At 44.2% G+C, this 13,002-nt stretch overlaps 1 protein-coding gene across 4 annotated transcripts in view; it reads right to left on the bottom strand.

The window, feature by feature from the left end:
* Nucleotides 1-13,002, bottom strand: part of TLL2 (tolloid like 2) — a 147,089-nt gene that overhangs the window by 47,548 nt on the left and 86,539 nt on the right. For all 4 annotated transcript variants that reach the window (XM_027528575.1, XM_027528572.1, XM_027528574.1 and 1 more), the window contains exons 6-7: nucleotides 9,403-9,581; nucleotides 8,327-8,432 (exon numbers count right to left, since the gene is read on the bottom strand). In XM_027528575.1, coding sequence (XP_027384376.1) covers nucleotides 8,327-8,432; nucleotides 9,403-9,581 — 285 coding nt within the window. The remainder of the gene's footprint in view (nucleotides 1-8,326; nucleotides 8,433-9,402; nucleotides 9,582-13,002) is intronic.

Below are 13,002 nucleotides of genomic sequence, written 5' to 3'. Positions count from 1 at the left end.
TGCCTTGCCTGGCGCTGGCATGTTAGCATTCCATTTCCTCAGCTGCCAGCTCCCTTTCCAATGGGAAAATGACTCTGCCAAGTTTAAAAATATGCCCTAGCCCAGTGGCCCTGAGGGCTTCCTTACCGAAGTGTCCTGAGCATCTCCACATATTCCCGGACAGGTCCAGGCCCCAGGGTCCCCCAGCCCACCCCCACTGCACAGTTGCATGGAGCACCATTCAGAGATGACTGTGTGAGTGGCGCCCTCTGGAGTTGTGCAACAGGCAGCTCCCAATGTGGATAGGTCTTGGAGAGGCTCCAGAGAGAGCTTGGGAACCAGTACAGTGAGAGGTTCTCAGGGAGGGGCTGGTCAGCAAGAGCTGGTTGACGGGTTGGTGAAAGAAGGCGTTCAGGGTTTGGGGGCCTTGCTGGCAGGAGGGATAATCAGATGGAAAATGGGCTGAATACAGAGGACAGGAGGTAGTCAAGAGAGCTCTGGCCTAGAGACCTCTGTCTAAGGCCTGACTGCCACCTGGTGAGCTCAGACTAGTCCCTTCCCTCTCTGAGCCTCAGTTCGCCCTTCTGGATGGTGAGAGGTTGGTTTAGATGGTCGTGGCAGCCTCTTTGAACTTAACCATCTCGCTCTGCTCCAGTGGGAATGAAATCAAGAGGAGCAAAGCAGACAAAAGCCCACTAGGCTGCCTGGCTGACACTGGCTCTCTCCACATCTCCCAGTCATGGGCGTGGTTAACCCCTTGCCTGACCCTCCCACTCTGCTTCCAGACCCTGATCAGGGACCTCTCCTGGAGGGCAGGGCCTTCTCCAGTTACCACCCTGTTCCTTTCCATCCCTTCTTAACCAAAAATCTGGAAAGAATCATCACCATACTAAGTCCGGCTGCCTACTGCTCCTTTAGTCCTCAATCCAATTGTGGTCTGACTACCCCAGCAATGGTCACCAGTCACCAGCCAGTGACCAAACAAGTTGGGTGAACCCTTGTCAATGCTCAGCGGCTCTCTCTGCGGCATGGTCACCTTTGCCGGGCCCTCCCCTCTCGGACTCTCCTCTCCCTGGTTCCCCAGACACAGCTCTCTCAAGTTAGGATCTATTTCTCCTGCCTCCTGGAAATGCTATTTCTAGAATTCTGCCCTCTCCTTCTTCTCTCCTCTCTACTGCTCCGCTCCACCTGCTCTCTGGGTTTTAACCAACACCTATAGTGTTAGTCGCTCAGTCATGTCTGACTTTTTGCAACTCCATGGATTGTAGTCCACCAGTCTCTGTCCATGGAATTTTCCAGGCAAGAATACTGGAGTGGGTTGCCATTTCTTTTTTCCAGGGGATCTTCCCGACCCAGGGATCGAACCCAGGTCTCTCACAACACAGGCAGATTCTTTACTGTCTAAGCCACCAGGGAACACCTATAGGCTGACAGCTAATTCTCTGATTCCAGCTCTAGAACCATCTGCTAAGAGACACGTCTAGTGACCCCTCCACTGCACTGTCCTATGGAGTTCTTAAATCCAATTCATTCAAAACCTAATGCACTCCATTTTTCTGCTCTTTCCATGAACCTGAGACTGAATTTGAAGGTGCCCTTGGCTTTGTCTTCTCCTTTTCACTCCCTTGTTGAAACCAGGAACCAGGGCCTGTCTGTAGCACCCTTTATCCATCCCTTGAATCTATGCCGTCCTCCTCATTCCAGACTACTGCCTTAGCTATCAGCATTCCCTTCCTCAACTTTTTCCAGTAGTCACCCCACTGTAGGCTCAGCCACTCTTCTCTCCCCACCCAGTGCAGCAATGTGATCATCCTGAATATAAGGGCATGCATGTGCCTGCTCCGCTTGGAGGCCTTCACCCACTTCCAACCATCACCTGAAGCTCCAGACCCAGGGCTCACTGGCTTCAGCCTTCCTCTCCTGACTCTTCCACCTTTACCATAAACAACTTCATCCTCCTTCTTGCCCCAAACATGCCCTTAAGCAAGCTGTCCTCTGCCAAGGCTGCCCACCACCCATCTTCTTGACCACTACCAAACTCTTGTTCATATCTTCGAAACTCTGTCAGATGGCTATCCCTTTTAGAAGTTCTGTCCCTCCCATCCTGAGTGAGTCGTTCCCTCCTCTGGGCCTTTCTTGTCTAATTTGATATGATTCTTCTTATCAAACTGTATTATCTTTGGGGATTGATGATAATTATCTTCTGTGCTAAACAGTAAGTTCCTCCAGCAGAGAGACCAGGTCCTTCATCTCTGTCCTCAGGGGAAATATAGCAGAGCAGACCTCAACAAAGGCTTCTTGAATTAAATCCCACAGCCAAGACAGGACACTGGCATCAAAAGGTTTTGCAAAACAGCTATTTAGACTCAAAAGGGAATGCAAAAAATGCTTGTTACCTAGTTATTAGCTGCTCTCTCCTTTCTCTTCTCTCTCACTTTCAAATGTTTCCTTTTCCCTAAGGTCAGCATTACCTTCGAAAATATTTATTAGCCCCTGTTTCTTCCTTTTTGTTTTTGTGTATACTTCCTTTTTTTTCTAAATCAGATTTCAAGCTCCCTTTCTTTTCACTGTGCACCAGATTGTCTGCCGATGTCTGTTTCACGAGCGCTTGCCCCAACATTTCACCACCTGGCCTGTCTCTCACTATTGCTTCGTCTCTGGGTCCTTTAGAGACACTTTTGTGGAATCCCTGGTCTCCCTCACTGACCTCGCCGGTTTCACCAACAGTGAAACCACAAAGGCTGACTACATAAAATTCTAAATCCAATCACCTATGAATCTAAAAGTGGGTGCTTCTGCTCCAATATAAAACGTTTTCACTTGTAGTTGTTGTCTTGATTCCCCTGGAGAAAGACATTTTGCTGCACAAAATGCAGGGCTCTGTATAATCTCTTGGCAACTCAGACTAACTGACACTGTGGAAACTCACACGGTGCAGGCGACTGGGCCAGCAGCCTGCTGTGAGGGCAGTGTGCGCTCACACACGCTGTCCATTCATGGGAACTGCCTACGTGCCAGGACCTGGCTGAACCCTTTAAACGCACCATCTCATTTAATCATCGTAACACCCGAAGAAGCAGGTGCTGTTGTTATGCGGGGTCCTCTCTACAGGTGAGAATACCAACCTGCAGAGCCTCAGAGACTCACCCGAGTATAAAGCTAGTGATGAGGAGCCAACCCTGGACCCGAACGCAGGCAGGCCTGGACACCCCTCCTGACATCGTCCTCTCTCCAGCCAGTGTTTCCCACCACCCAAGAAACAGATCTTAAAGTGCGTTAGATGCCCGATAAAGTTAGGAAGTGTGGAGACTTCAAAAACCAAAGCAGCAGGAACAACCACGGCTCACAGTCAGATGGCTCTGCAGGCTGAGGGCCCCTTCCCACCTCCCCCCAAGCACATCCTGGGGCGGGCAGCACTGCGGTGGGCTCCGGAAGATGTTTACCACAAGAGACGTCCCTGTGTAAACTGCTGCAGTCACATCCCCCCTTTTATGTAGGACAACCCTTAGCATTGACACTCTGCTAAACTAAGAACAGCTTTGGCAGATGCCCTTAGGGTATAAAACTGTCAGCTCAGAGTTCTCCAAACAAAGACGCTCCTGTACCAGAGAACTGTCTCCTCATCTCCTGGACTCTTGCCCACGAAAACCTCCAAAGATATCACTCCCCACAGCCTCGGTCCAACCAAGGGGAGGAGGCAAGAACTGCAATAAACTAGAGGGAATGAAGTTGGAAGCAGACAGCTCAGTTGTAAAGACACACGAAGACTGAGTTTCCCAACAGCAAGAATAGCATTTGTCCCAGAGATGAGCGAATGTTCTGTAGGCATTTTCTGCTCTTTGGCAGAATCAAAGATGATAGGCAGGCTAGATCCAGGGGACACCTGACCAAGAGTAATGACAGAGGGTTAAGAAGCAGGGGGTGGGGAATTTAACAAAAAGTAGACCAGGAAAGACCCCTAATTAAAGACTCCATTGATAAATATCCCCATTGAACAAAGTAGTTTTCTGAAAATCCATAAAGAAAATTAGCATAGAAGACACAGCAACAAAATAGATTTGCTGGGACCATTCTCAGTTCTGGGGCAGGGTGTGAAGGTAACTACGGTGGATTGTTAAAATAATAAATTGTGCCTCCTAACAGCCATATCTCTTGGCAGTGTGAAGTTGCAAGTACTCCCATTAGGAGTAGGATGTCTTTCATCATCACTTGAATCCGGGCTAGACTTGTGCCTTGCTCTGGTCAATAAAATGTGACAGAGGTAATGTCATGCACATTCTAAAGCCTGGGTCTTGGGAGTTTTAATGGTTATTTCTGTGGCAGCAATCCCAGGCAAGCCCAGCAAGGAATGAATCAGGATGACCCACACAGTGTCATAAAAAAAAATAAGCTGTTATAAACTGCCAAGTTTGGGGGTAGATGGTGCTGTGACAGGGTTTCCCAGGTGGCACTAGTGGTAAAGAACCTGTCTGCCAGTGCAGAAGAAGGAAGAGACTTGGGTTCAGTCCCTGGGTTGGGAAGAGTCCCGGAGGAGGGCATGGCAACTCACTCCAATATTCTTGCCTGAAGCCATGGACAGAGAAGCCTGGCAGGCTACGGTGCATAGGTTTGCAAAAAGTTGGACACAACTGAAGGGACTTAGCATGCACGCAAGGCACAGTGACAATAGGTAACATCATGGTAACAGGAGGGGTGGGCTTCCCTGCTGGGTTAGAAATAACAAAAAAAAGACAGAATTTTTTTTTCTGAAAAGACAAGAAAAGAAATGTTGGTGCCAGAAGAGAAGATTTGTCTGCATTCTTGCCATGGGCTCTAGTTACAGAACTTTGCATAGTAACTGGTACATTGCAGGCATGGGGAAGGCAACTAAGCTTCTACAACCCATTAGTAGTAATCTATCTGAAATTTCCTACATAATAGAAACGTGTAGATTCTTCTTAATGAAGTGACTGCGGTATCTGTATATGGGAAGAATTGTAGTGAGATGATGGACATTTATTCCCTCACCTAGTCCCCAGCACTACAGATTTCCTGTCTCCTTGGACTCATTCATTAATTTGTTCATTTGACAAATATTTATTGAACTCTGTGTCAGGCACTGTCTTGAGTGCTGGGGAGTAGAAGAGAACGAGGTGGTCTCTATCCATAAAGACCTCAGTTCAGTGAGGGAGAGAGGAATACAACAGATAAATATTTTTTTGATGTGGATTATTTTGAAAGTCTTTATTGAATTTGTTTTGATGCTGTTTCTGTTTTATGCTTTGGTTTTCTCGCCATGAGGCATGTGGGATCCTTGTTTCCCACCAAGGATCAAATCTGCACCTTCTGTATTGGAAGGTGAAGTCTTAACCAGTGGACCACCAGGGAAGTCCCAACAAATAATAATAAATTTATATGAATAATTAATAGATAAGTTATAAAGCAATATGAAGAGTTTTGGCATCTATAAAAACAAGACCCAAGGTACAAAGACATGGAACAATGGATTGGTTCCAAATTGGGAAAGGAGAAAATCAAGGCTGTATATTGTCACCCTGCTTGTTTAACTTATATGCAGAGTACATCATGTGAAATGCTGGGCTGGATAAAGCACAAGCTGGAATCAAGATTGCCAGAATAAATACCAATAACCTCAGACATGCAGATGACACCACCCTTATGGCAGAAAGTGAAGAAGAACTAAAGAACCTCTTGATGAAAGTGAAAGAGGAGAGTGAAACAGCTGGCTTAAAACTCAACATTCAAAAACTGAAGATCATGGCATCCAGTCCCATCATTTCATGGCAATAGATGGGGAAACAATGGAAACAGTGAGATATTTTATTTTTGGGGGGCTCCAAAATCACTGCAGATGGTGACCACAGCCATGAAATTAAAAGACACTTGCTTCTTGGAAGAAAAGCTATGACCAACCTAGACAGTGTATTAAAAGGTAGAGACATTACTTTGCCAACAAAGGTCCATCTAGTCAAAGCAATCATTTTTCCAGTAGTCATGTATGGATGTGAGAGTTGAACCATAAAGAAAGCTGAATGCCGAAGAACTGATGCTTTTGAACTGTGGTGTTGGAGAAGACTCTTGCGAGTCCCTTGGACTGCAAGAAGAACAAACCAGTCAATCTTAAAGGAAATCAACCCTGAAGATTCATGGGAAGGACTGATGCTGAAGCTTCAATACTTTGGCCACCTGATGCCAAGAGCTGACTCGTTGGAAAAGACCCTGATGCTGGGGAAGATTGAAGGCAGGAGGAGAAAGGCATACAGAGGACAAGATGGATGGATGGGATCACTGACTCAATGGACATGAGTTTGAGCAAGCTCCAGGAGATGGTGAAGGACAGGGAAGCCTAGCATGCTTCAGTCCATGGGGCCGCAAAGAGTAGGACATGACTGAGCAATCAACAATAAGGTACAAGCTTCTCACTTGGACCAACTTGACCTTGATTCCCTGAAAAAATCAATACTTTGACTCCACTTAGCAACCCCCAGAGCTAATGAGGTGCAAGTTGGCTATTCCCTGCACCACTTCCCAACCCTGTGAGTCGGTCCCACCCCCACATCCAAGCATCCCACCTCCAACATCTGCAGAGGGGGCACTCATCCTGCCTCTCAGACCCCCAGGTTAGGTCCTTCAGTCTCCATTTCCCAATGTGGAAGAGGAAGCCTCAGATTCCCATATGGCAATGTGTGAGATCAGTGTGTCAATCCTTCACCCATTCTGGTTAATAAACTACAACATGAAATGTTAGAGCTGGAAGGGCTCAGAAAACATCTGCTCCAACTCTCTCATGAGGGAACTGAGGCCCAGGAAGGTGGAGATCTGATCCCACACAAAGCTGCCCCTAATTACTATCTATACCTCCTTCAACAGCAAGGTGCATGGGTGAACGAGGGCTAGAATTCAGCCTTCGACTCTCAGGTCAGTGGTCTCTTCATTACATCATATTGCCTTTTGTATCTTCTGATAAAGAGCCAGAAGAAGAGTAAAGAGAACTGGGTAGGTCACTCCCATCCCAGGTGTTCCAAGATGCTGACAAACTCCACCCATTAAAGCACTGGAGAGCTCCTGCCTGAGTGCAGGATGCCGATCATAACTAACTCAGTTGTGTGGCCAGAGGACCAGTGCCCCTTGGAACTTGGGATGCTGAGATGTAGAGGACGTCACCCATGGTAGTATTACCTTATCGACAGGATAGTTTCAGAAGCTGTACCCAAGGGCCAAGCAGCCTGGGTAAACAGTGTCCTTTCCACTCCCAAGATCTGTGTGTCTCTTGAACCAATGGTTTCCTTTGATCTTGATGGACATAGAGACTCATGAAATGAACTGTTTCCCTCTTTGCTATGACCTGCTAGGAAGCACGGGGCAGGATTTGCTGCCAACCCTAACAAAGGGTACATGACTTTGTGGCATATATTCTGAATACCAAATAGATTCCAAGCTTCAACTTAGCTGTCTACCCTTATTTTTTCCCTCTTCACATCTCCGAGTCTCCTCATGTAATTTTTTTTTCTTGTCTATATTGGGAATCACCTTAAATCTTATTTAATGATTCAATAAATAAATAAAAAGCTGATTTTAGGCTGAAACTAGGGGGAAAAAATGCCAAGAGAGAAAAATAACTCGAGTGGAAAGATCTACAAAACTGGGATAAGCAGTGAAACACTTCTCTATACAAAATACTTACATGATAAGGGTAAAGTAATACGGTAATACAGAAGCAAGGGTAATATGCAAAATACTTAATACTGGGCCCAGCACAGCCTGAGCTCATCAAAACCGATCTTGCTGAGGCCAGCCATAAATAACTGGCCTGCCCAGGCTTGAGGACACCAGCTACCATCACGTGTGGCCAGCAGGCAGGAGACCTGGATTTTTGTTCTCATTCCAACCTCCACTACCTGTGAGCCCCCCAACTGGCTAGAGCCCCACTTTCTTCTAAAATGAACCCCTGATTTACCACCTTCCCAACTCTGACACGGTCTAGCTTCCAATAAACCACACCTCTTCTAGGAGACCTGGTTGGATGTACTTTAGAAGAGGAAATTTTATACAGAGCCTCTAAGTTATGATTCCAGCCAACCCCTCAATAATTTCCCTTTTCCAGTTTGCTGCTTGTGACATGAGGGCATGATGAAACGCCAGCTTCACTATGGGATTCAATCTTATTAGCAGGAACCTGATTAGATTATATTTCACTGCAGCCCAGAGGCCACCGTATTTCAAGGACAGACATGCCAACTGTGCTAGGAACATGCAGAGACCTGCTCTCCGCAGACCTCCTGGAATCCGACCCCCGCCTGCGGCAGGCACAGTACAACACAGATGAGGCGTAACCATAGATTCCGACCTTGAGAAGGTGTTCCGGGCGTAGTGCATGATGCTGTCAAAGTCGTACATCTCTCCCAGAGAGCTCACTTCCCCAGCTTCCATTTTTAAGAAATTATACTCCTGACCTGTGACACAACACTCTGTTAACGTCTTTGAAAACCAAGGCAGGCACCTGAAAGGAGGCAGAGGAGGGGAGAAGGAGGGCCCATAGCGACTTCTGAGAGCTCTGTCAGTCAGTCAAACGACAGGCTTGGTGGTGGTTCTTCTTGTTGTTTTTGACAGATTAGAAATTTGAAACTTAGAACAGCTCTATGTGCTCCCAACCCCACCACCCAACACCCTTCCCAAAATGCCTCTCAAAATTAAAGTAAGTTAATAGGTTAGTTATGGGAAAAAATTGCCTTTAAATCTCTAGTCTTGTTATTGAAGGAACAAAGAAAAGAAATCCAATATTTAGGTTCAATCTCAAATTCACTATTCAGACTCTTGAAAGCATTTTTAAGGCAAATATATTATTCAATCAGTGACTTTCATGTTCATTATGAATTTCTGTATAAAACTGCTTAACACGGGGAGGTATTTTTAAGAAATCTAGACACTTTATCTGCCTTGGGATAGGCAGAAATACTGTTTTTCATGTACTTGTGTCCTAATTATATTTCAGTTTCAAAAATATGTGTTGCCTACATCAGCAAAAATGAGTCTTCGAAAAGCAACTGGGAGAATTCTTTTTTTGGATGAGTAGCTTTGATGCTGCAACAGTGTTCTGGTCGATTCTGTTCCTGTTAGGAAATGGAGTTGGATTTCACTGTCCTTTACAACATGGAATCATTTTGCTTCTGCTCTAACCTGAAAGCTCTAGCAGATGACCTCCCAAGAAGGACCACGCATGGATGAAGGACAAAGTACTGGTGACAAAGGCCTCCATACTTACAAATGAGTGTCGGTCTGCCCCTAGCAACCCCTCTCTTTCCTCCCTCCTGACCCCATGATGCTACCTGCCTGACCCCCAGCAACCCCTCTCTTTCCTCCCTCCTGACCCCATGATGCTACCTGCCTGACCGCTGGCTTCTAGGCTCCATACAGACTCCTTACCTGGCTGGATGTTTTCTCTGATGATGGTTACATGCTGGTCTCTGTCTGGCCGGGTGTGTTCATGCCAGAACCCAACCACATGGCCCAGCTCGTGGGCCACAATGCCAAACTTGTCACAGTTTTTTCCAATGGATATGGCCTGTGGGCCTCCACCTCGGCGCCCAACATAGGAACAACAGCTGGACAATTGCAGAAATACCCAGGTCAGCAGATCAGGGAATGAAGCTTGAAAACAATCTCATTGTCCAACTTCCCTCCCAAGGCAGGAATTCCCTCCAAAAATGGCTCTTGACCTTTTTGGTGGCCTGGAGAATCCTTAGAAAGATACAGCCTCTCCTCCAGGAAAAAAGTCATACCTTCCCCCACCCTTTTACCCCTAAGTCTCTGATGACAAGGAAGAGACAAAGGAAGGAGCCCCTGAGTTTCTGTAAAGCATGAGTCTTTTTGCTATTATCAGAGGAGCCTTAGAGATGACTTCCCTTCTGGGCACAATTATTTTTTAAAATATATATTCATTGTTCCTAATATAGAAAGCTGTAAAAAGTAAATTAAAATGGCCCATAATCCCACCACTCAGATGACTTCTATAAAATGTTTTAAAAATACATGCCCATGTCACAAAAGATTTAAGTACAGTATTAAGGTTCCAAAGATAACTATTGTTGACAGCTTCTTGAATTCTAGTCCAAAAAATGTAATACATCTGTATATACACATATAATTTTAATTACAAAATACATCATGTACATTGTCCTTCATCTTGCCTGTTTTCCTCCTTAATTCATAGATATTTTCATAACAGTAAATGTTCACCTAATTTTTTTCAAAGCGACATAGTATTAAAATGTATTTAATCAGTCTCTTACTAACACACATTTAGACTGACTTCAGTTTTTTCTATTGAACCGAAGCCTCAGGAAAGAGGGAGACAAACAACAAAATACAAAACAAAGAAACCGTTGAGGTCTTTCTTACTTGCCTTTGGTAGGGTAAATTCCAAGCAATGGGATAAATGGATAAAAGGATATGTGCATTTGATATTTTGATAGATACTATCAATTGCAATCCCAAAATGTTGTGTCTTTTTATATGTCCATTAATAGTATGTTAAGTAGCCCTATTTCCCCACAACCGGGCCAGCCCTGGTTTTGCCAAACTACTTTTGCCGATTTGATAGATGAAAAGTGGTATTTCACTGAAGTCGGATAGTTTTCCATGTTTTATGTGATATTTATATTTTTTCTTTTCAACTATGAGATCACATGTCCCCCCAGTTGGGGAGCGGGGAGGGTTGTCCATCTTTTTATTACTGATTTGGTAAGAACCAGTCCATTCTGAAGGAGATCAGCCCCAGGATTTCTTTGGAAGGAATGATGCTAAAGCTGAAACTCCAGTACTTTGGCCACCTCATGTGAAGAGTTGACTCATTGGAAAAGACTCTGATGTTGGGAGGGATTGGGGGCAGGAGGAGAAGGGGACGACAGAGGATGAGATGGCTGGATGGCATCACCGACTCGATGGATGTGAGTTTGAATGAACTCCGGGAGTTGGTGATGGACAGGGAGGCCTGGCGTGCTGTGATTCATGGGGTCGCAAAGAGTCGGACGTGACTGAGCGACTGAACTGAACTGAACTGAACTGAAGAACCTTTTGAAAATTAGGGGATTAAATCTTTGACTATTAAATGCATTACAAATGTTTTTCTCCCTTTGTTATTTCTGTTTTAGCCGTATAAAGGTTTAAAATTTTAATGCGATGTCTTTATTTTCGTATGTGTTATTTAGAAAGGCCATCTACACTGCAAGATTATAATTAATATGCAATCTTGCTTCTTTCTAGTACATTTCACATTTCTTTTTCTTTTTTCTTTTAAAAATCCTTACATCTTTGGACTTCCCTGGTGGCTCAGTAGTAAAGAATCAGGAGCCCTGGATTCAGTGCCTGGTCTGGGAAGATCCCACATGCCGTGGAGCAACTAAGCCTGTGCGCCACAACTACTGAGCTTGTGCTGTAGAGAGTGAGAGCTGTGGCTACTGAGCCTATGTGCCTAGAGCCGGTGCTCGGCAACCAGAGGAGCCACTGCAACGAGGAGCCTGTGCACCGCAACTAGAGAGCAGCCCCTGCTTGCTGCAACCAAGAAAAGGCTGCACAGCAATGGAGACCCAGCAAAGCCAAAAACAAATACATAAGTAAAATGTTTAAAATGCCTACATCTTTGATCTGGCCAAAATCATTTTTGGTATGTGAAGTGTGGTAGTATCCCAGCTTTATTTTCTTTAAAATGAGCTACTGAATTATTCCAATATTCACATATCCCTGACTAATCCATCTTTCTCTCATTTAAAATGCTACCTAAATTAGTGTATAAACATATTCATTTTAAGCTCTTTTGTTCCATATATCTATTTTTTTCTTGAGTTCCAAATGGTTTTAATTATTATCTTCATTTGCATTTTTAAAATAATTGTATTTATCTATCTTTGGCTCTGCTGGGTCTACGTTGCTGCACGGGCTTCTTTCTAACTGTGGTATGTGGGCTTCTCCTTGTGGTAGCTTGTCTTGTGGTTCCCAGGCTCTAGAGCACAGCTCAATAGTTGTACACTGGCTTAGCTGCTCTGTGGCATGTGGGGTCTTGTCAGGGATCGAACCCATGTCTCCTGCATTGGCAGACAGATTCTTTACCACTGAGCCACCAGGGAAGCCCTTCATTTGCATTTTGATATCACATATGTTGGGACAGAATATCAGACCTCTTCTCCTCCCCTACCTCTGTCCCTATCACTGCTGTTTGTTCTGTTATTTCTACATGAAAAACTCTAATATCATTTGTTCAAGCTCTTAAAATATATGTACATACACACCCACAAATACATATATGAAGTTGCTGTTTAAATCAGAATGGCATGAATTTATAGGTTATTTTAGGAAGTCCTGACATCTTTACTATGTTGGGCATTTCCATACGAGGAAACAGTATGTATTTCCATTTTTACTTCTTTTTTAAAGTTTCCTTAGAATTTTGTTGTTTTCTTCCTATATGGCTGGCATATTTTTGCATTTTTGTTATGGTTTATTCTTAGATATATTATCTACTATGTTTCTACTAAAGTTGTGATGTCCCCCATTATGAAAGTATTACTTTATCAAATTATTTCATTAAGGCAAAAGTTATTTCCTGTTGATTAATTTTGTAGTCAGTTACCTTAACAGAGTCTCCTTTTATTTCTGACAGTTTTCCTATTGATTTTCTGGGTTTTTTCACCACGTGTCACATTAACTTCAAACAATACTTGTTCTTGCCAATATTCATTGTGTTTGTCTTTCTCGTGTCAAATTACATTAGCTAGTATTTCCAGAAAAAAAAAATGAAATAACTATGGTGATCATAAATATCTTTTGTTCCTGATTCTAATAGCAACGCTTCTAGAATTATTATTGATAAACATGATGTGGGCTTTGAGGATATATATATATATATTTGATTTGTGTGTGTTATGTTAATGTGTATATGTGTGTGTGTTAAGTCAAGGATCTATCATGAAGGTATTGAAATGTGCAGATGCCTTTTTAGCATCTATTGAGACACGAATATGGCTTCTC

Source organism: Bos indicus x Bos taurus, chromosome 26 (genome assembly GCF_003369695.1).
Source record: "Bos indicus x Bos taurus breed Angus x Brahman F1 hybrid chromosome 26, Bos_hybrid_MaternalHap_v2.0, whole genome shotgun sequence".
Classification (NCBI taxonomy): domain Eukaryota; kingdom Metazoa; phylum Chordata; class Mammalia; order Artiodactyla; family Bovidae; genus Bos; species Bos indicus x Bos taurus.
This window is presented reverse-complemented; position numbering and strand designations above follow the sequence as displayed.